This window comes from Mesoplodon mirus (genome assembly GCF_964341445.2).
Source record: "Mesoplodon mirus genome assembly, chromosome: 18".
NCBI lineage: Eukaryota > Metazoa > Chordata > Mammalia > Artiodactyla > Ziphiidae > Mesoplodon > Mesoplodon mirus.
In genome coordinates, this window is record NC_138994.1 from 46,577,443 (window position 1) to 46,599,702 (window position 22,260).

Genomic DNA, 22,260 nt, shown 5'->3' on the forward strand with positions numbered 1-22,260 from the left:
CCACAGGCGCCTCCGGGGAGGGGCTCCCCTCCCCATCAATCACGGTCTCGCCGCCCTCTTCCCAGTGTTCTCCCTGCTTACCACCAGCACTTATCGAAAAGAGATTTTTTTTCTGATTTTATTTTTAATATTAATATTCTCACACAAAAAATCACCGAAAATAAGGGTAGGGTTGGGAAGACCCCTCTGCCCCTGGGGCAGAAAGACAGTGCAGTGCGAGGGGGCAGGACTGTAAACCCCCCACCCCTCCGCAGCCCCAGCGTGGAGGAGATAAAAAACAAACGACAAAACGAAAATAAAGCCCCAGAGAAACTCATCCCGGGGTGTCCCTGCCCCAGTGAGGCCCTGGCCCTGGGCTGTTTCACGCTTAAAAAGAAAAGGGGGGTGGGTTGTAAGGGGAAGGTCCGTGTTTTTAAAATTGGCCGGGGCTGGGAAGGACGGGGCTCCTTTTCCTCATAGTTCTTTCTTTAAAACTTTAAAAATTTTATTTATTTATTTATTTATTATTATTATTATTTTTTTTACAAAATACCATTTCAGTTCCCACTTCTTCCCCTACAGTACAGGAGTCGCTCACCCTCAGGCGGGGTTGGGGTCGGGTCGGGAGTGGGGGACTGGTCCGAGAAAGTGCAGGACGTAGGGGAGGGGAGCGGGTTTGAGCACCATGAGAACCCGGCTGGAGCCGCGGGCGGGCGGACGGGCGGACGGGCGGAGACGGACGGGCCGGGCCCGGACACACACTGGGGCGCAGGGAGGGCCCGGCGGCGGGCGGTCCCTGGAGGGGCGGGCGGGATGGCTTGGGGGTGCGGGAGGTCGGGTTTTCCCAAAAATGAATAAATAGAGGTGAGTGGGACTGTTATAAATTAAAAACCAAAAAACAAAAACAAACAAAAAACCCAGAAAATACAAATCATAACCAAGTGAATAAACAAGAGACATGTACAGGGGTCACAGCTAGCACTGGAAGTAAAAAAGGAGGTTCTGGGGGAGGGGTAAAGCCCATACAAAGAATCTCATTAAAAACCTCGGCTGCCGTAACGTCTATGTACATACACGAGCCGCGTGCATCTGCGCCGGGCGGGCGGCTGGCAGGCGTGAGGGAACCCGTATGTGACCCCCGCCGCCGCCGGAGCCTGGTCCTTGTGTCTGTTGCTAGAAAGGCCAAAGTCGGTGAGGGGAGGCGCTGGTGGGCGAGGGGCTACCAGCCCCCTTCCCCGTCTCCCATTTTTTTTCCTTTTTTCCTCATATTTGTTTTTTAAAAAATTCTTTTTCTTAATAAATTAGGTGAGGGGAGCTGCCAATGGGGTGGAAGGGCTGGGCCCGACCCCCTTCCCGGCCAGAGGCGGGACCTAGGTCCAGCCCAGGCGTGTGCTGGTGGCCCCGCGGCGCCCTGCGGGCGGGCAGGCGGGCGGGGCGTCCGGCCTCATCGCGACGTGCTGGCCGGGGCCTGCGGGAGAGAGCGGGCGGGGCTCAGGATGCGCGGTCGCCCACCCCCGGCCCGCCCCGGCGCCCCCTCGGGTCCCCGCCCCGCCGGGCCCTCACCAGCGTGAAGGCGTCGTAGGCCTGCGCCAGCTCCTCCGTGCGGTACTGCTCCAGCACTACCACGCCCTGCAGGCCTGCGCTGCGGCGCCGCGCACAGGCCTCGCAGTGCACCAGGTACGTGTTGCGGCTGCCGTTCTCACTCGTCACGAACAGGATGTTGAACACCTCCACCTGCGGCGGGGAGGAGGCGGCGGTCAAGAGGAGGGAGGGAGGAGGGAGGGAGGCCGGAGGCGAGCGCCTTCCTCCGAGGAAGCGCTAGAGGGAGAGAGGGCGCACTCACGTCGCACTCGTTGCAGTAGTACGCGGGCTCGTCCTTGACCCGGCCCTGATAGGCGATTTTCTTCCCGGCCCGCACCAGGCTCTCCCGCTGCACCTGGCAGTGCTTCATGGACTGCAGGAGGCAGAACCTGCGGGCGGGGCGAGGTGGTGAGGCGGGGCGGGGCCTCCCCGCTGCGGGCCCGGGTCACAGCCCCCGACACATCCCCGTCACAGTGGAGGTTTCATGTGGTTTTTGTCTACTTGGACCACTGGAAAACAAACCTTCTCAAGGCAGGGGCCTTGTCAGCCGCCCAGCACAGCAGCCCTGCAGGGCACGCGGTAAGAGGCGGGGGAGGAGGGGTTGGAACCAGGAAGAACAAGGCGGGCCAGGTCGGATGGAGATGAGCTCCCTCCCAAACAGGGCCCTCCCTCACTTGATCATCTTGAACAAGTCGGGGTCGCTGATTTTGACCGTGCGAGCCACGTTCCAGGACACGTGAATCATGGGCACGATGGATTTGACGTTCTTCACCTCGTTCCACTCGTATCGTTCCAGGGCCAGCTGGTACTGATAGGCTGCGGGCCAGAGAGGGTCACGACAGGACTCCCCAACGGCCCGAGACACTTGGGCCCCGCCCCTTCCCTCACGGCTGGCCTGGCGCCCTCCAAACCCGCCCTCCCCCCACGGGGCTCACTCCCCAGGGGCCCCAGCCCCTCACCGCTGAGTGGCTCACCCCACCACCGGCCCCGCCCCCTCACCGGTGAGGGGCCCCACGTTCCAGGCGATGTTGTTGCACCAGCCGGTGGCCTGCACCCAGTGCACGGTCCCCGCATTAATCCACACAAGGTCTCCGGGGCGCTGCACGAAGCGGTACACAGGGATGTTGGAAGCATAGAGGTCATCCAGGATTGGCCACCAGGAACCCGTCAGGTAGTCCACGCCATGCCTGGAGGGTGGCCACAGGGTCAGATGGAAATCTGGGAATCCAGGGACGGGGCGTGGGGGGTCTATCTAACCGAGGAGGTGGGCGGAGGGCGGCGCGCACCGGTCGCAGAAGGCGCTGATGGTCTCCCAGTAGTGCTCGTGCACCGCGAACCACTCGCAGTCTCCTGGGCCAATGTTGATGTTGACCGAGCAGAAGTTGTTGTTCTCTTGATGGCCTGAAGGGGGCAACAGGGAACTGCACGGTTGGTCGGAGCCGGGCCTACGCTGCGCGACAAGCCCGCCCTTGGGCACTCATTGGTTGACGGAGGAGCGCAGGCGGCAGCCCCGCCCCCCGCGCTCCTCGCGCGCGCGTCGAACTCCGCAGCCCCGTGAAGAGCGCACCTGGCGTTCGGCTGCCTGGGACCTTCATGTACAGCTGCACTGTGTTCATGCCCAGGATGGTGTGGCCCACGTGGCTCAGCATGTTGCCCGTGGAGGTTACCCGCATGAAGGCGGGCAGCTTCAGCAGCTCCTGCAGCTGGGGCTTCCACCTGCCGTGGCGAGGGAGGCAACGGAAGTGAGCAGCTACCCCGACTCTGCTGACCCATCAGCACTCCCGCCCCAGCTTGCTGGCCTCAGCCCCACTGACCGCTTGGCATCGGACAGGTCGATGTTGGTGCCAAACTTGATGATGTGATGGTTCTTCGGATCCGGTGCGCTGCTGCGGGGGAAAAGAGCACAGGTTGGTGGGGAAGCGCAGGGAAAGGAAGGAGTCCTGAAGGGCAGAGGCAAAGCGTCCCTACCTAGGAGGGGTTCCCGTGGTGCTGTCCGGCTCCTCGGACTCCTCGTCCTCACTCTCCTTCTCCTCCTGCTTGGTCACAGGGGTTAGGCAGGCCTGGGTCAGCGGCCTTCCAGGAGCCCTCCCACCGCAGCCGGAGCTCCAAGTCCCCTGATTCCGCACCCCCGCCTCTGCCTGTGCACGCCTCTCACCTGCAGGGACTCTTGGAAGGATGAGGCCTGGTACTGCGCGTACTTGGCAATGGTGGTGTGGGAACGGGAGCTCTCGCAGGGCCAGATCTGTCGCGTGCCTGTCAGGTCCCAGTTCTCATCTGAGGGCTGCTGCACCTGGGTGCGCACCTCCACCGTGTGCTCACCACTCGCCTCCACCAGCGTCTTGGTAGAGAAGAGGCCTAAGTCTGCAAGGGAGGGCCGAGCAGAGTGTTGGGGCAGGGGCAGAGGGCGGGGAGCGAGGCCCCAACTCACCCTCTCCCTTCTTGCTCCCCAAGACTCTGACACAGTGGATACAGGCTTCTCAAAGCTCAGCCCAGGAAGAACAGGCGAGAACCCCAGCCCCTCATGAAGCTGGGAGGGTTGGCCCTCCCAGGGCCTGGCCTTTACCTGGATCATAACCAACCCCCCGCTTCTCCCACTGCTGCTCTGAGTCCCAGCCCCTCCACCAGTCCTCAGGTGTCCATGAGGCCACATGTGCAAAGCACCTGGCACACAGTAGGTGCTCAATGACTAACAGTTTAAGTTATCATTGGATCCAGTGAAAGATTTCATCAAGTAAAAACCTAGACCGTGCTTCAGTAACATTGGAGGAAAGGAAGGATATGTGGGTAAGAGAAGGCTACAAGGAAACAGAGGAAACAAGATTAATTTTTACAGGAAACAAGATTAATTTTTATAACTCAGTATGGTTTCCTTTTACTTTGGAAGGTGTTTGAAATTGTGCACAATAGAAGGTTGAAAAAGAGAAAGCCCCAAACCATGGGTCTCCTTGGATTTTACACAACCTGTATTCTTCTCATCCTTAATCACCAAGAAAACCAGAAGTGACTGTAACCAGATCCCGAGATACATCCCCTTCTCACCTGCCTACTGCTGGGGACAGACAGATGGGGGGAGGAAAGCCTGAGGTCAGCTGACCCATCACTCAGAGCACTCTTCAAATATGGCTTACACGTGACTGAGGAGAGCTCACTACAGCTGCGGCCCTGGGTCTTCCAGAGCGGGGGCTCTCCGAGGGCCCCAAAGCTCCAGATCCTCCCAGCCCTCCCCAAGCCTTTCCGCCTCCACACTCACTGAGCCGCAGGGAGCCTGCCAGGCCCCGGATCACGGTGATGGGATTTCGAGGGTCTGTACAGAACTGCAGCAGCACTGGCGAGAAGGCATCCCGTTTACTCTCCAGCTGCAGAACCAGGAGACAGGGCTGAGGTCAGAGGCCCGTCCCAGGCTCAGGGCGCCCCAACAGTCCCAACACTGTCCTAGAACCCTCAGGCAGGGGCGGTTCTGAGCACGCAGGGCACTCATACATAGATGCTGGGTGTGGGCGGGTTCAGTTTTTCCCGGGGCAGCTTCTCCTCCGAGTTGATCTTCGGTTTCACAGACTGGGCAGGGGAAAGGTAGGACTCTCGAAACTTCCCTTTCACCTTGGCATTCCTGTAGAAAGACAGTGTGATGAGAATAGGAATATCAGAGTGCTGGGGGAAGGGAGCTTCCCGCAGGGCCAGGCCAGCAGCCTCAGCGGCGACAGCCCCCCGAACTCACTTGCTGGCCCTCACGACGTCGGCAGCGCAGTGGCTGATGGTGAGGTCTGCCATCCGCAGCCTCCGCTCTTCCACCTCCGAGGCAATGAAGGTCTCCTTGTCACCACTTTCTACTTTGATGAGCCGGATCTTCAGCTCCTTGGGGGGCCCTTCACTAAGTGAGCGCAGCTTCAGCATGTCAGCCCGGCTGACACCCGGTGGCCCTGGAGCTTCCTCCCGAGCCTTCTTCCCAGGGACAGGGGCTGCCGGGGGTGTGGGCTGGACAGAGGGTGCAGGAGCTGGCGGAGGGCCCGGAGCTACCGGCGGCTTGGCCTTGGAGGCCCCGCCCAGATCCGGCCGGGCCTTCTCACGACCCTGGATCTCCTCGCTCTGCAGGTCCAGGTTCCCCAGCACTCGGCGGCTCTTTTCTTTGGGGGCCTTGGCCTTGGCCTTGGCCTTGGCCCTGCCCTCCCGGGGCCGCCGACCCACACTGTCCTTACAGGCCCGCCTGTGCCGCCGGTGCTCCTTCTGGTGCTCCTTCTGCCGCCGCTTGCTGCTCCCTGGTCGTGCCACGGCCACCACCCCACCGCTCTCCTCCTTGGCCTGAGCTGGGGGCTGCAGTCGCTCAGTCCCGCTGTCCGCTCGATCTGCCGTGTCCACTGGGTCGGCCGGGTCTGCGGCGCTCCGGCCCACCCGCTCCACAAGGGTCTCACAGGCCCGACTTATCTCTTCTAGCACCTCAGACTCAGAGCGAGCAGGGGGCAGCGGCAGGGGGTGGGGCGGGGGGGCGGGGGTCATGGGGCCCGGGGCTGGCTCTTCGCCCGCCCTGCGCTCCCGGGCCCAGGGCCCGCCTGAGGTAGAGAACTGAGATGACGAGGAAGCGGAGGGCTGTGGGGAGCCCTGGGCGCTCGGGGCCGCGGAGGTGGGCGGTGGGGCGGTAGCACCTGAAGAGGAACCGGGGGAATACTGAGTGGTGGGCAAGGGCCCAGGCCGGGTGGGAACAGCTGCTCCAGTCCCCCGGTAACAGTACTTTTGTCCTTCCAGCACGGAGGCCAAGGACTTGAGCAGGTTGGCCGGGCTGGCTGGTGGGGCTCGCGCGGTTGGCGGTGGCTGGGGTGGTGGCGGGAACTTGGCTAGAGGCGGCGGTGGTGGCAGGGCTGGTGGTGGCTTCTCCTCCTCTTCCTGGGTGGCCGGGGTGGTGGCGGCGGTGGCGGTGGCAGCAGTGGTGGCTGGGGCTGTGTCAGTGGGGAATGGAGGCTGCAGAGATGTAAAGGGCTCCTTCAGAGGAGGCGGGGGGACCACACCTGCCTCGTGTTGTTGCTGCTCCTCCTCCTTGCGAATGGATTCATCCAGCATCTTCATGATGTTGGCCAGCCCATCAGGTAGGATCTTGAATTCAGCTGGCTCCTCAAACTGGTCCTCCAGTGGGGTAGGGGGGAAATCAAAGAGTCGAGGGCCTCGGGCAGGCAGCTCCCCAACCCTGGGCGGCACAGGCTGGGGGGCTTTATTCAGGGGGCCTGGGGATGGCCCCGGCCCCCGCTCGGAGGTCTTTGGGAAGGAGACCCTGGGCCGAGGGCTCTCCGGGCGCCTGAAGCTTCCTGAGGTATTCTGGTGGCAAGAGGAGGGAGGGGCTGGAGGCAGGGTAAGAGTCAGGGGTGCAAGAGGTGGGTCCTGGGGGCTCAGTGTTGGGCTGGGGGGCCGGGGAAGGGGGTCCATACTTCTGGCCAGATAGGAAGGTGTGGGGAAGGACACAGGCCCAGTAGGGCTGCTGCTGTGGCTGCCACTGTTGCTGCTGCTGGTGGTTGGGGGAGCGGGAGGGGTGTGCGAATCCTGAGTGCCCACAGAAAAGCGGGGGGCCGGAGGCCCCAAGAAGCCCTCGCGGTGGGGGAGGGGGGGAGGGGGAGGGCGGGGGCGTCCCTCAGCCCCGAAGAAGAGCTCGTCTAAGATCTCTCCATCCTCACGGGCTGCTCGGCAGGCTGGGCCCTTCAGCCAGGCAGGGGGTGGTGGAGGGCGTAAGAGGCGGGGACAAGGTGGGGGAGGAGGTGAGGAGGGGCCGGGTGGCAGGGACAGGTGGGGAGCGGCAGCGGGAGCCCCCAGGAATGGTTTCCGACTACTGTGTGCCGAGGGCCCAAGGCGGCCTTGGTGAGAGGAGACCTCCAGCGCGGGAGTTTGGAAATGGTCAGCGCCGGGCTGCAAGTGTAGGATGGCGGTGGTCAGAGGGCTGCTCCAGCCACCCCAGACCGGCTCCACTCACACCCCCCCACCCCACCCGGCTCGGCCCGCCACCTGCAGTTGTCACTCACAATGCCTGGGCTCGGCTCCACGCCCCGGAGACCAGGGTTGCTGCTGCTGCTGCTGCTGCTGGTGGGGGGGCCGGGGGGGCCGGGGGGCCGGGAAGGGGCGTAAGGCACGCAGGCGGTGGTTGCTGCTGGTGAAACGCTGGAGTCCATCCGCGACCTCTGAACTCTGCTCTCTCTAAGGTCACTTCCGGGGGGACGGGTGGCAGGCGGGCAGCCATGGCTCTCTGCTCCTGGGGGGCGGGGGCCTGGGCCTGGGGGTGCAGCCGGGACCAGCCGGTGGCCGGGGGGGTGCACAGGGTAGGCCGGAGCTGGGTATGGATATGGGTGAGGCAGCGAGTGCCGCTGCTCCTGTGGGCGAGAAATGAAGACACTGCGTGAGGAACGGAGGACACAGGGACTTGGAGGTAAGAGGTAAGAGGTGAAGGGGCCACAGAGAGGTGCTCACCTGGCGCTCTGGGGGTGCTGAACCCTTGCGCTCGGGGCCCCATGCATCTCCATGTGGGGTACTCCACAGCCCTGGCTTGGTCAGCTGGAATGGAGGGCTGGTGGCTAGGCCAGGCGGGGGTGGGGCTGGGGGTAATGGTGGCGGAGGCAGCGGCAGCCCTGGGGGAAGGCCAGTCTGGAAGAAAACAGTGTGAGAGTCCCACTCCTCGCCCCAGCCTGCCCACTCGCTGCTGGCCCACCCACATACAATCATACCTGCTCAGAGTTGCAGCCTCTCCTGCGTTTGCCTCCAGGGCTGAGCCCCTCCTCCCCCGAGGGGCCTGAGAGTGCTGCAGGAGGCATAGGCTGCACCACCGGGGGTTCGGCGGCTCGCTTCACCGGGGGACCCCCCCGCTTGGCCCCATAGTTCCGTTTGTGCTGAGGACGGAAAGAGGAGAGAGAATGGTACCGGTGCTGACCTGACCCAGCCCTCCTCCCTAGCCCGCCCAGTCCCAGCCTCACCTCAAGGTGCAGCAAGTTCCACACTTGCTCCAGGGGAGGCAGGACCTTGGGTCGGTGCTGGCAGGAGCCAGCATGAAAGTTCCAGAGCTGGGCCTGAGGAGGTGGGGGAAGAGTGCAGAGCACAGGGCAGAGGCAGACGTAAGACGAGGGCACTGAGTCAGAACGCACAATCCTAGCCCCCCGTGTCCCGCCTCATCCCACCTGCTGTAGTCGGCCGACGCGGGGCCCCAGCTCAGCCAAGCTTCCTCCATATCGAAGGGCGCTGTGGTAGCAGCGTATAGCCTCCTCACTGTCGTGCTCTGACTCGTACAGCTGCCCAAGCTGCTCCCACAGCCCTGGCTGGGCCGGCTCCCGGAGCAATGCCTGCACACAGCCATGCAGGGATTCCAGCTTCCCATGGAGGGGTCTTGGGGTGGGTGTCCTACAGAGCAGAAGGGGTGGGGAGGTGGCAAGGCTTGGCGAACTCTTTCAAGGCCCCAGCCTTACCTCCCATCGCCAGCACCTTTCAATCCTCACTCACCCTGGAGCATAATACAGTTTGTTGGGGTGGCCAGAGCTACTGCCGTGTGAAGGAGGTAGGGGAGCAGGGAGTGGGGGCTGCCCGATGCTGGCAGAGCACCTAGAGAGAGAAAGGCTCTGTTAATGTACAGCAAGATGGAAGTCTTGTCCCTCCCTAGGAAGGAGGGGACTGAAGAAACAAGGGAAAGCAGCTGAGGACTGCACTGAGGCCCACGGGATGGCAGAAATGAGAATGACACAGAGACTGAGGAGCAGAGATGGGAAGAGGATTGCCTGGAGGCAGAGAGACAGACCAAGTTCTCACCTGCCTCCAGGCAGCCATGCGCTCCGAGGAGGGGGATGGGGCGGGCAGGAGCTCCAGGCCCCAGCACAGCTCAAGCCCCCAAGGGCAAAGGCTTCCCGTGCAGCGCGGGCCCCTGCAGGGTCCACTGCCCGATGCATCCAGCCTGAGTCAAGGAGAAGAGATTATGATCCTACCGGGGACAGAGACTGAGCTGTCAGGGTACACACAGCCGACCCGGCCCCCGTCTTCCCTTACCAGGTCAGCAGTGGCCCCAGAGATCGGGCACGGCCCCCTGCCCCAGCTCCTTGGGGCGATGGTCCGGCTCCAGCCGCTCTGACAGGAGTGCCCACTGCCCCCAGATGGTCGCTCAGGGCCTTTCACAGCCAATTCTACGGAGAGGAGGGGGAAAGGAGTGAGGTGAGCGGGTCAGCACACAGTCGGGGCCGCAGGCTAGGCTGGGCTGGGCTGGACTAGGCTGGGCTGGGCTGGCCTGGCTGTGGCGCCCACAGGTCTGTGATCTGCGCAGGGCTCGCTATCCCTGAGGAGCGGCCCACCCGGCCTAAGGAGCCGTAGGGGAGTGGGGGCAGCGGGAGGGCCAGTCGGTGCGATGGGGTGGCTGCGCTGCTAGGCTTCCAGCCGGGAGCCCCGCGGGCCGAGCTGCAGCGCTGCGGCCGCTTACCCGGCCTCCGTGGGAGCTTTCTCTCCCGGCGTCGGCGAGCTCCGGAGACCTGACCAATCACAGGACTTCCTCTCTCCCCAGAAAGCCAATCATCACCCGTGTCTCCGCCTCAGTAACAGCCTGGCCGGGACCAATAGGAGCGAGGTTAGCCCGGCCGCTGCCGGGGGAGGAGGGGCGGCGGAGCCGGTCAGACAGGCTCTGCCCGGGGTGACCCCGACGTGACCCCGCGGCTCCCACCTAGGGTCTCCATCTCCAAGCTGACACTAGGCCGGTAGAGGCAAGCGGAGCCTGAGACCCGTGCGGGGTGAAGGCGGCGGGTCGCACGGTCGGGCCGGCCTGGGACATGGAGCTACCCGCAAGTCCCACGCGCCCACAGAGCCGCCGGTGGTCCGTGCTAGACCGTCCGAAACGCCCCCTGCCCCGCCGCCTAACACCGACGGACAGCAGACGGATGCACAACGCCGACACAGGCGGCGCTCCCCCTTCTCACTTCACCTCGCCCAGTGCCTGACCTCCCCACCCCCTAGGAACTGTTTAGGGCTGGCCACTCACGGCGACTTCTACGGCACCCAAACCTGCCCGCGCCGCGATCTGAGCGCTCCACCCTCCACGCCTGACCCCCATCCCAAACCATGGTCAAGCCCCCAGCTTCATACCCAGTTCCTTCAGCTCCTCCATTTCCCCTGGCTCTGTAGGCCTTCAATACCAACCGACCCCCAAAACCAAAACCGTCCTCTAATCCCCCAACTTCTGAGAAGTCGCGCACAGCGGTCCCGAGTGGCCCCTCTCGCGTGGCTCCCGTATCCTCTATGCCCTTCCCCGCCGGGGCCACGCGGTTCCCCACGGCCCACGTGGCCCCCGCCCCCCAAGGGAGGGGGGATTTCGGGGGTTGCCCGTGACGTGGCTACTTGCGCAGCGGAAGCGGCGTGTGTAAGAGTACGGGGGGGGGGTCCTTCGGGAGGGAGGAAGGAGGGAGGAAGGAGGAGGGAGGAAGGAGGAGGGCGGGGCGGGGCCCGCCCGGCGGTGACATCACCCTTGTCCCACTCTCACCGCCCACTCCCTTAAAGAACCCAGAACCCGTTTCACTTCCTCCTTCACCCCCCCCAACCCCTTCCCGTCGGTGCTGGCTCGACCCACGACGGGAGCAGCGCTCCCCTTCCTGGGCACCTTCCCTTTAGCCCCAGTTCTTCCTTCTCGCCTCTCTGAGCCCAGGATCTCGGTCCCCGCGCGTCCTGCTCGCCTACCCCGCGTCCCCGCAGGTAGGAAGCCGGCTCCGCTCCCGGGATCGGTCCATTGAGAGTCTAGAGTACAAAGAGCTGCGAGAGGCGAGTGTAGAGTACAAAGCGGCGGGGGCGGGGCCAGCGCTCCAGCTGGAGCTAGCGCCGGGCAGGAAGCCGGGGGAGAACGCGCGACGAGGGGCTGGGGGCGGCTGGAAAGTTCGCCTTCGCCGAGAGAAGTCTGAGCTGTGGGGAAATTTCCACCCAGCCCACAAGGGCATTCGGGTTTGTGGTGAAAACAGTCCTCGATCTGCAGGGCAAGGTCGTCTGTTTGCACGCAAGCGCTTGGACCCTACAGGTCCCGGCGTGCCACTCCCCGGCGAGCCCTAGTAGGCGCTTGGGCTCTGTGGACCCTCTCTGCGGTTCACGCGGAGTTTCGGTCAGAACTCTCTCTCCTCACCATACAGCCTTTATGTCAGTTACCAAGCCCTGGGCCAAGTACAGCGCTTAACTGTGGTCAAGCATAGCCCTGACCGGCTGCCCCCACCTAAGTCCCCGGACCCATGGACCAGACATGGGAAAACGGGGAACCCGGGGTCGACATCAGAGGAACAGATCCCCGATTGGGAAGTGGTGCCGAGGGCGCTGCCAGTTACCAGGAAATGCAGCTTCCCCTTCTGCGATGATGACACTTCCCCTCTACCACTTCCCCTTTCCCACGGGGAACTGACTCAGCTTTCCCTCAAACAGCGAGTCCCGTCCTCCAGCCCCTTTCCACCTCTATCCACAAACCCCTACGCCGGTACTCGGAATACAGCAGCCCTCACTTGAGAACAAAAACTTCCTGTACACTAAACACACACTCACTCTCGCCAACCACCTCGGATCCTTGTCCCCACCAGGGACCCAGGCGCCTGACTTCCCATCCGCCTCCTGTACAAAGCCCTCCCTCGGGGTCTGATTCAGGCTTGGGGTGGGGGAGCGTGAGTCACCCAGAAAACCTTCCTCTATTCCCACTGACTCAGCCCCCGCCTCCCTGAACACACACAGACACACACAGTCAGAGGCAGACACAACTCAGCCCACACACCGCTCCCCACCGGTCCCGCGGAATTTCCCCTCTCGTCTTCCCCCATGACGGCCCCTCCCCGCGCCGGGCAGCCCCGACGCCGCGGTCACACCTGTTCCCCAGGCGCCAGCAGCCGGCTCGCGGTCCACTCTCACCTCCACTCTCGCTTTGGGGCAGGAATAGCCCTCCCCGACTCCCGGCGTCCGTACTAACCCAGGGGAGGGGACAATCACCGGCAGGCACAAAGACAGACACCCAGAGACTCCTCAAAGACAGATGAGAGGTAGACGCACACGGCCAAAGAGGACGGCATACTTCTGGGGCAGGCATTCCAGCCTCTCCAGTCGGACCCACAGTACTGGGAGTCAGCCGCTCAGAAAGGGTTAATTCTTCTCCTGCCGAGGCCACGCCCTCTCCATCCGGGCACTCCCGGCTAAGCCCAGCTCCGCCCCCTCCATCCGGGCTCTGGACTCGGGGACTTTAACCGGCCCCCTCCCCCTAGCGCCCCGAGAGGGACCCACTCTATCAAACACACCCACTTAACTCTCTCTGGGCTCCAGGCCGGAGGAGCCCCTCCGCACACCGCTCCCGCCGCGCGGGATGAGGGTCCAGACGTGAGCACGCAGATTCACGTGCCGGCCAAAGACAAGACCCCGCAGTTAGGGTATTACCGAGCAGGGAGTTAGCAGGCACGCGGCACGCGCGAGGAGGTGGGGCCGGCCCGGGAACCCCGCCGCGTCCCGCTGCCTGTCAGGCCCTGTTCTGCCTGGTGGAAGCGAGGGGTTACAGCTCGCTTCTTACCTGGGGGAGGGGGAGGCGTAGGGGAGGGCCGCCGGCTGGGGCTCCGCTCTGACTCAGCCACCCCGGGCAGGCCGCCCGCTCGGGATTCCCTTCCCCAGCCTTCCCCCGCTGCTGGCCCCTCCCCGCCCCCCACCGAGAAGTGACAGTGCCGGCCCTGGCCCGCTATGTGTCACTGCGAGCCTTGTGTCTGCCTCTGACTGGACCGCTGTGTTCACCAGTCTGTCTGACAAGGTCGGCTGTGTGTGAGTCCCGGTGTCTGTCTCCGTGTGCACCTGCATATCTGCTCATCTTGTCTCCTTCAGTGCCTGTGTCTGACGCGTTCCTGTCATTATGCCTGTCTACACGACTCCGAGGGGCTGTCTCTGTCTGTGTGTCTGCCTGGCTCCTGTCTCGGTCTTTTGTCTGGGACTGCCTCTGCATCACTTGCCGTGATCACGTGTGTCTCTCTGCACATGCCCTTCTGTGTTTGCCTTCATGTTCCTGAACAGAGTCAGGGAAACACTGGTGCAGGCTGACCCGGCAGACTCCTCGCCCCACTCCCCTGAATCCTGATGTCTTACTGGATCAGTGATCCTTCTGTTTGAGTCAAGCATTTGGAGGTCTGGGTGCCTTCATTTAAGTTCTGTCCTATTCCTCAACATCCTCACTTATCCTCACAGCTCCCTGTGGCTCCCATTGTGATGGTAATTGCTAGCATTTACTGAATACTTATTACATGCCAGGTACTGTGTTAAGCACTTTATATACATTTTAAAAAACCCCTCTCCAGAACCTGACATAGTACTACCCCATTTTACAGATGAGGAAATTGAGGCTCAGAGAGGTTATATAACTCTGTCAAGGTCATTCCACGAGAGAGTAAGAGCTAGGCTTCTTTCCAGAGCCTTATTCTTACCACTCTTCTATAATGCCTCTGTACTATTCTCTGTTGGTTTTATCCTCACAGGACAACTTCCTAGGTCAGCCTGCCCCTCAGCTCTACCCCACAGTACCATCCCAAATGTCTCATGTCTTTAGAGAAGGTGTAGGTAGGAGGCTGTGCAGCATTTCTCAGAAGCCATTGGTTTCTTGGCCCTGAAGCTCATTCAGTTAACACATTCATTCAACGCAATTCCACTGAGGCACCCCAATGTGCAAACCATCTCGCCAAATAGTGAGAGATACATAGAAGAAAACAGTCCCACTCAAAACTTAGTGAGAAGTAGAGAAGAGCAACACACACTCAGAGAACTTAAGTCTCTGGCTTAGGTACCATCTTTTCTCCTACAGAAGAATGGGGGATGGGATGGAGCAGGGCCTTAGGCAGAGAAGTGGCAGAAGGAGAGAGGGAAGCACAAGAGGAGTAAGATTTAGGATGTATGGGGCAAATGCTGTGGTGCAGCAGGGAGAGAAAGGAACCGAAGGGATCTGGAAGGAAGGGTGGGAATGCCAAGACTGCCATGGCAACGGCAGGTTTTTGTGACAATGGCCTCCACTATCTCTCCAAATCAGTTCCCAATCACCCTCCATAAGCCAGGCTGTTCAACAACTATTATAGAGGCAAAGACCTCCTCATTCCAAAAAAAAAAAAAAAAAAAATCCCTCCAGGTATCTTATCTCTACTTTCTGGCCTGCAAACCCCAGGTTAATTTAATTCAGTAAGTAACTGAGTTGTAGCACTGGGGGGGAGGGGGAAGGGGGGGTGATTCTTTGGTGGTAGTTGAGAGGCTGGTGAAGTACAGGGATGAACCATTCATAGGCAACAGAGGGGAGCTCCATAAATGAGGAAGACTGAACCACTCAATCACCTCATGGTGGGGGGGGATGCTCAGAGTTGGACGGGACCATTCTGAGGAGTGGGCATGATCTAGATCATATCAATCCTTCTTGCATATGGTGCAGAGCTGGACTGTTGCGGGGAGGCGCTGCATTGCTCAGGGGCAGGACTTACCAGATGGGAGTTTGGTGTGCCCTGTCTCATTGGAACCAGTGCCCCAGTAGTAGGGTGCAGCAGACCACAGTGGGTGGGGTGGGTGGTACTACGGGGCTGGCATGGTGCCTGGGGGAACCTAAAAGAAAAAAGCCAGTTAGAGGTGGGATCTCCCAAGCTGGAGAATTTTCCTATGCCCCCTGTCCCCTTATTGAGGAGAAACCTGGCTCTGGTGGTCAGATGGGATGAAAGAATCTGTTTCCATGGCAACCAGAAAAAGCCAACCCAAGAGTGGTCCTCCAGCCTTCCCCTTTAGGAAGCAGCCTGGACCAGGGAGTGAGGGGAGCATGCTACAGCATCTGCGTTAAGTCCACAGTGGACACCCAACCCATGATCCCTCTTCTGACTGGACCCTCCTGCTGAGAGTCCTTGGCCCCAGAGTAGCCCTAACTGCCTCTGACATCTGCACCCAGGTCAGCTTCAGTCCCGGCCTCAGGCTCACAGAAACTCTTCCTTCAGTTCTGCCTCCTCCCTAACCTTATCAAGGCACCAGACAACCCCACCTTCTGGACTCTGCCCCCTCTCCTTCCACCAGGCTGGTGCTGGCAGGTCTTGGTGAGCAGCACAGGTGGCCAGACTAGATGAACGGGCCCAGCAGGGAGGAGCCTTTCTCCTCAGCAAGGACTGTGACTCTGGGCCTGGGTCTGGAAGTGGCCTCTGCTGCAAGCCTCCCCTCCATCTACCCATCAAGGCCATATCCTGTTTCCCCATCACCTCCTTCCTCTATGTGGCCCAATTAGGTGATAGAGGCCCACTCCCTCCCCTCCTAACTTTCAGAGACAAGAAGTTAGGTGTCTAGATCCAGGGCCAAGAATCTGGTGTCCATCCAGGGGTCAGACCTAAGTCTGCCTCACCTCAAACTCACTCCTCAGGGACCTATGTTTTCTGCCCTCTTAGTCACAGTTCTCTGCCCTTAAGCACCCAGACACTTGGGCTCCCAGTCTAGCCTCTCCATTCCCTGTCCTTCCAGCCCCCATCCTTCCCCCTGCCCCAGAGGCTTAGGCCTCCAGCCCCCAGCCTCCATGATGCAATGTGCTGCAAGCTGCCTCAGCTGCTGATGACACTGCCCCCAGGGGAGGTGCTATTTCTGACCCATGCAAGGCCCCTCACCTGGCCAGGGTAGTGGTCAGCTGCAGGCTAGGGAGGCCAGGCAGGCAAGGTCCTTCTGCTGGAGAAGGGAGCTTGAGGCTGGAACCCTCCAGGACAGGGACACTCAGAATGTGAGACCAGAGAGTGAGTGAGTGAGTGAGAGAGAGAGAGAGAGAGAGAGAGAGGGAGGGAGAGAGAGAGAGAGAGAGAAAGAAGAGAGAGAGAGTGAGTGTGTGTGTGTGTGTGTGTTTGTAGCATTTGTATTTGTGGTTGTGTTGGGGAAGAAGGGGATGCTGGGGAGGGGCCTTAGGACAGACCAAGAGGAGGAGTGAGGGTCAGCCAAGGGGGTCAGCCAAGGGGGTCAGCGGGGTGTGTATGGGGTGTCTGGACAGCAGAGTGGGGGAGGGGCCAACAGCCATTTAAAGGGCCAGCCCCAGAGCTTTAATCCCTCACCAGCCCTGGCCCCAAGCCGGAGGCTGTAATTCATCTGTCCAACAGCTGGGGTGGGTGTGTGTGGTGGTGGTGGGGGGGCATGTGGACGGGAAGGGGGAGCTGGGGGAGGGGCTGGGGCTTTCTTGTGCACAGAGCCAAACAACAAAAGGGGAAGCTGAAGGGCCAGCTCCAGTGTGCCCAGGACAGGCTGCTGACCTGCAGACCTGCCGGTGGCCCCCACCTGGTGGCCGACAGACTCCGTAGTTTAGACTCAAGCATTCTTGGCCAAGGAGTCCATGAACCCAAAGGTGGGGCCCTGGAGAAGATCCAGGTTGAGTGCCCCCCAGGCAAGCTGTCACCCCTCCGTGCAGGTCCCATCCGCAGCACTGTCCCAGACCTGGCAGGCCCCGAAACAGATTCAGCCTCAAATGCCCTGCTCGCCAGCCAAGCCTCCCCAGACAAGGCCTGCCGGCTCCCCCCTCCCGCTGGCGCAGGGTGGCAGCGGCCACACCGAGGCTGTCCCTTTAAATCATTACCACCCCTGATTGTGTGGACGAACAGAGGGCCCTGCCCCCCAGGCAGAGGCTTGCCACCTCCCCCCCACGAGTCCCCAGAAATGTGAGGGCCATTTAAAGGGACAACAGAGAGGCAGCCGGGTCTCTAACCGTCCCCGCCCCCGCCCCAAACACACTCACAGACCCTTTCGCCCGCGACACATAGCCCCTTGCCCCTCCAGAGGGCCCCCCAAATTCCGGTTCTCTCCCCACCCCTAGAGACTGCTAGAAGGAGAAAGGGGCCAGAGTTGGGGGGCGGGGAACTGGGGAAACGAGAAAAGGACAGGGACTCCCTCCTTCCTCAGAGCCCCAGGGGACAGGTCGGAAGGAAAGCAAAGCCTGGAGAAGCAGCGAGACAGAGCCCCGAAAGGTGCCGCGGGCAGACCTGGGGCGCACAGGCTGTCGGTCGAGGGGTAGGGAGTTGGGCTGCACGAGACAGCGGCGCGGCCAGCGGGCGACTAGCCCAAGTGGGGAGATGGAACAAGGAGGGCCGGGGGCAAAGAGGCAAGGCCGGGTGAAACGGGGAGACGGAACCGGGGAAAGGGGTCATCTGGGAGGGTGTGGAGGAAAACCCGAGAAGGGAGGGTGAGCCAGGCCGGGGTTACCTGCTGGGTGTCTGTCCCCCGGCGGTGCCCCCGGAGTCCGGGTAGGGAGGGGGGGGAGCAGCGGGGGGGGGGAGTGGGGGCTGGGGGGGCGGGGAGACGGTCCCTCCTCTGCCTCCTGGGCCTGCCCCGGCGCTTGCAGCCTCTGCCTCCCTCCCTCCTCCTCCCCGTCCCTGAGTCCCGGAGTCAAACAAAGAACTGTAGCAGGCTCTCCCCAACCCCCTCCCTCCCCCCCCTCCTCCTCCTCCTCCACCTCCTCCTCCTCCTCCTCCTCCTCCACCACCACCACCACCTCCTCCTCCTCCTCCTCCTCCTCCCCTCCCTCCCTCCCCACCAGCAGGCTCCCTCCTCCTCCCTTCCGGTCTCTTCCTTTAACTACCGCCCCCCCCAGCCCCCAGCACTAGTCTCTCTACCCACCCACCCGAACCTTTTACACACCCCTCAGCCAGCCCTGTCCCCGCAAAGGAAACTGTGGAGTCCCTCTGTAAAACTGAAAGGCTCCAAAGAGCATGGGAGGGGACTGGGGTCTTGCTCAAAAATCAAGAACCACAATACAATTATTTTATTTTCACAGCCAGAGGAACAGTCTTAGCTGTTTCTTCTGCGAGAAAGGGGAAAAAATAATCGCAAAGAAAGCAATAAAAATCTGACTAAAGCCCTCATCAAATAAAGTGCACAATGCAGTGGAAACTAATCCCCAGCCCCCTCCCCCGGCCCCCCCGCCCCCCCTACCAAATTAGCACAAACTCTCCACTCCTCCCTGGAGAACTCCTAAGGTCTTGGCCAGTTTGAAGCAGGCCTACCAACCATAATAAAAAAAAAACAGCATTTAATAATAATAAGCATTTCATAACAAGCATTCATTCAGTGTTCATTCTGTGCCAGGCACTGTGCTAAGTGCTTTGCATAAATTATCTCATTTTTTCCCCTATCAACTGCCTAGAAGGTAGGTATTAATATTTCAATTTTCCAGATTAAGAATATGAGGCACGGGGAGGTTGTGACCTTTCCAAGTCTCTACAGCCACTAAGTGGCAGAGCTGGGAATGGAATCCAGGTCTGATCTGACAGCCCAAGCCCTAAGGTACACAAAAAGAGAAACCAATCTTTTCCAATACCATAACCAATCCCAGGACTTAATAGAGAAGGGCAGCCATAGCTATCAACTGAGTCCCCTTCCTTCAAGAGACAGAGATCCACCCACCTAGACAGAATAAAGGCCCTGACTTTTCAGTCTAATACAGTTTCTTGACCCTTTTTCTCACTGCTGGGGCTGGGGGTGGGGTGCCATTGATTAAGGTCAGGGCTGAGCAGGTATCCACACAGTATACCACACAGCTAGCTCTTCTCCTGGGAGGTAGCTATCTGGCAACCACTCCCACTTCAACTCAATACGGGGGCGGGGGAGGGGGCAATGAGACACTTGGCAATGCAGCAGGTGGGAAAGTAAAAAGACTGCTGGGGAGACTCTTTCCAGGAGGGACGGGGGGCTTGCAGGAAAAGCTCTTCTGTGCCAGTCTAGGGAAAAGTGACCCAGGCTTCGCTTCGCCCAGCAAAGGGGTAAAGTCCACCACACCACACCCGTGCCCCTCCCCCTCACAAGACTCCAGGCCAGGGTTTCCCACCTGCAGGACGCTAAGACCAAAGGAAGGGAGAGGGAAAAAAGATGGCACGGGGTTGCAACTGGACTCGGGGCGGGGGGTGTGGTGGGGGGAGGGGGCCGGAATGGAAAGGGCACGTGCACTGGTGACATCATCCCAGGCCACCTTTAACACAGACCTTTGACCCCGAGGGGCGGAGAGGAGCCTCAGGCTAAGCTTCCTGGGAAATAGCCTTAAGAATTCTGGGAACCCAAAAAGGAGAGGAAGGAAGGAACCCAGGCGTCCCGCCCTTATCTTCTGCTCCCAACGCGGCTCCAATCCCTTGGACTCAGGCCTCTCGGCTCCTCCTCTCCGCCTCCAGCCCTGACCTCCCAACCCACATTTCTGACGGAGTCCCGACACGCCTCTCAGAGATACTGTGCCTTCTCTCTCCTGGGCGAGATCTCGGGTGGGGGGCGGGAGGTGGGGGGCGGGGGCACCAGGTCCCGCGGGGCTCCGTCTCCCATCAGCGGGATCCCCCGTGCCCCAGCCGGCCGCCAGCCGGAATCTGTCTGGGTCCCAATTCTCCTGCCCCTCCCCGCGCTGTTCCAGGGCGGAGTCTGTGGAGTTGAAATCAGGACACGGCAAGAGGAAGAGTTATATAACTGGGAGAAGCCGAGAAGGACGAGTGAAGACCGGGAGAGGCAGCCCGAAAGGAGCCGAGGGAGGCGCAAAGAGCACCAGGGCGAGGGGGAGAAGAAACGTTAGGCATGAGAAGGATTTTGGTGCACATCAAAGGGGAGGAATTCACGCGAAGACGGGTTGTGATGGTCCGGGAAGAGTCACCTGGCCCGTCCGGGGCTTCCCCGCAGCGCCCTCCCCAGCCACCAACAGCAGCTGAGCCCGAGCGAGTGAAGCCTCGGGAAGGGGTGCTGATACCCGTTCCGTTCGTCTTGGAGAGGCAACCTTAGCCAGAGCCCGGGAAGGCAGCGGCGGAGCATATGGGGCCGGAAACCACAGCTCCGCCCAGCCCACCTGGGAGAGTGGGGCGCCAGCTGGGGGTTGGTGGGGAACAGGTAGCTGGCTCCTCCCACGCCAGGCTGGGCAGTAACTGCTTGAGACCCAGAGAAAGGCTAGCGGACCCAGACGTCTGGGTCCCCCCGGGGCTGAGGAGTGAGTGCAGCCCAGTACTAGTTTGCGAACAGAGTCTCTAGATGGGGGTAACTGGGGAAAGCGGCAAGCACTGACTCGCCGCGCAGGCGCGGGGGGTGGAGGTTACTCGGGCTCGTGCGGCGCGGGGAGGGAGAGTGGGCGCGAGCGTGTGGGAGTGCACGTGCGGGTCCCGGGCAGCTACCCCCTCCCAGCCTCCACCTCTTCCCCTCCCCTTTCCCTCTTCCTGTCGCTCTACGATGCCTCCTCCACATTGGCTGCCAAGGCCCTGATGTCAGAGGCAGCCGCTGGAGCGGATTGGGCGGACGCGAGAGTTAGGGAATCCGGCTCCTGAGTCTAGCTCTCCAGTTACTCTGGCAACAGGGCAAGCAACCCCCGGGAGGGAAGGGGAGCAGAGCTCAGCGCCGCGCCTGGGTCCCGCCTCCCTCCCGACCAACGCCGAGTCCGTTTCTGTGGCAGCGCAGCTCGCTCGCTGCTCCCCTGCATCCTTCTAGGGATCTCCCTGTCTCGAGAACCAGGCGACCTGTCCTCGACCTTCGCCGCAGTCTCCCAGCCCCCCACTCTGCCAATTCCCATCCTAAATCAACCACAAGCCGCGGCAGACAGGAAGCGAATCTGCGTTGCTTAGCAACCTGCCCGCGTGCCCCCTCCCCACTATTTACCCCAGCTCCGGGAGGCGGGGTCCCTACCCCCTCCCCCGCCCATGCCCTTTGCCCTCCCGACCACAATTTCCTGTGAGGGGGACCGAGATGACAGGAAGTCACACAAGCACCTCAGCCCACCTTTCCCTCTGGCCGGGGCGGGGGGCTTCGGCTGCTTTCACGGCCACATCCCCCACCCGAGGCCCTTGAGTCGCGCTGTGCGTCTCGCTCTCGCCATCTCGCGGCTACGTCGCGAAGGTTCAGCGGAGAAGGGCCCGAGAAGGGCGAGAAGCTAGGAACGGGAGGTGTCAGAGTGGGGGCAGGACCGGGGATGAAGAGACTATTGGGGTGAGGCCGAGTGCAGGGAGGTGACGTGCGGTGGAGGGGATGGGGGCGAAGGCTACCGCTGGGAAGCTGTCGGGGCTCCCAGTGTGAGGGTCAGCGCTGAGGCTACATACCTCACCCGTGGGAAGAGCCAGAGGGAGACTTGGCGCGGCCCGGGACCTGAGACACATCCCTGACTACACCCGCCCTCAAGAGGCCGTCGCACTGACCTAACTGCAAACCCTGATCTTTGGTCCTGCCCTTCAGTTAGGGACCGCCGCGCCCCGCCCCCGCCCTAGGGTCGGGAAGGGGAATCCCAGCCCAAGAGGAGGAGGGAGTCCTTTCAGGCCCCTGTCGACATCCGGAACCCAGGACATCTGCCGCCCAGCTCTTCCCTCACCCCCGCCCTGCTCTTTTCTAGGGGACACAGATGTCCTACGCCCAGTCTTCTTCCCACTGCCTTCCTTTCCAGAGACCCGAACGTCCATCCCCAGCTCTACCCTTCCTGCGACTCAGGCGTCCCGCCCCACTGCGCGGAGATGGTTTCCCTTTCCAGACGCCTTCGCGGCTCCCCGTTACCTGGTTCTGGGGTGTCCCAGGTGTTCAGGTTCCCCAAGGTCACCCAGGGGGTCGAGCGGCCCCCCCTCTCCCAGGCCGGGGCTGGGGGGGCCGCTCCGCCCCGTGGCGCAGTTGGATTTTCCAACACAAACACCGCCCCCCTACCCTCCCCGCGCCCAGCCCCGCCCCCTTCTCATGGTCCCGCCCCTCCCCGCGCCTAAGTCCCTCTCTCAGGCTCCGCCCCGCTTTCTGCCGGTTCCGCTCGCCTCAGCACAG

General features: G+C 61.6%; 1 protein-coding gene across 3 annotated transcripts; it reads right to left on the minus strand.

Moving 5' to 3' along the window:
• Positions 1-37: 37 nt before the first annotated feature.
• KDM6B (lysine demethylase 6B) lies at positions 38-22,122 on the minus strand. Of its 3 annotated transcripts, none has more exons than XM_082605565.1 (24): positions 22,006-22,122; positions 14,997-15,114; positions 9,980-10,099; positions 9,556-9,689; positions 9,322-9,463; positions 9,019-9,117; positions 8,700-8,919; positions 8,499-8,591; positions 8,253-8,414; positions 7,999-8,172; positions 7,557-7,901; positions 5,276-7,443; positions 5,041-5,167; positions 4,811-4,916; positions 3,716-3,921; positions 3,529-3,596; positions 3,375-3,446; positions 3,128-3,276; positions 2,847-2,961; positions 2,560-2,747; positions 2,235-2,376; positions 1,823-1,949; positions 1,543-1,713; positions 38-1,447 (listed from the first exon to the last, which is right to left on the minus strand). In XM_082605565.1, the coding sequence occupies exons 5-24, from the start codon at positions 9,456-9,458 to the stop codon at positions 1,424-1,426; spliced, it is 4,893 nt and encodes a 1,630-aa protein (XP_082461691.1). In that variant the 5' UTR covers positions 9,459-9,463; positions 9,556-9,689; positions 9,980-10,099; positions 14,997-15,114; positions 22,006-22,122; the 3' UTR covers positions 38-1,423. The 3 variants fall into 3 exon arrangements, with proteins under 3 accessions (XP_082461691.1, XP_082461692.1, XP_082461693.1); XM_082605566.1 differs by having other exon boundaries at positions 39-1,447; positions 3,529-3,593; XM_082605567.1 differs by lacking the exons at positions 38-1,447; positions 1,543-1,713 and having other exon boundaries at positions 1,934-2,125.
• Positions 22,123-22,260: the final 138 nt, after the last annotated feature.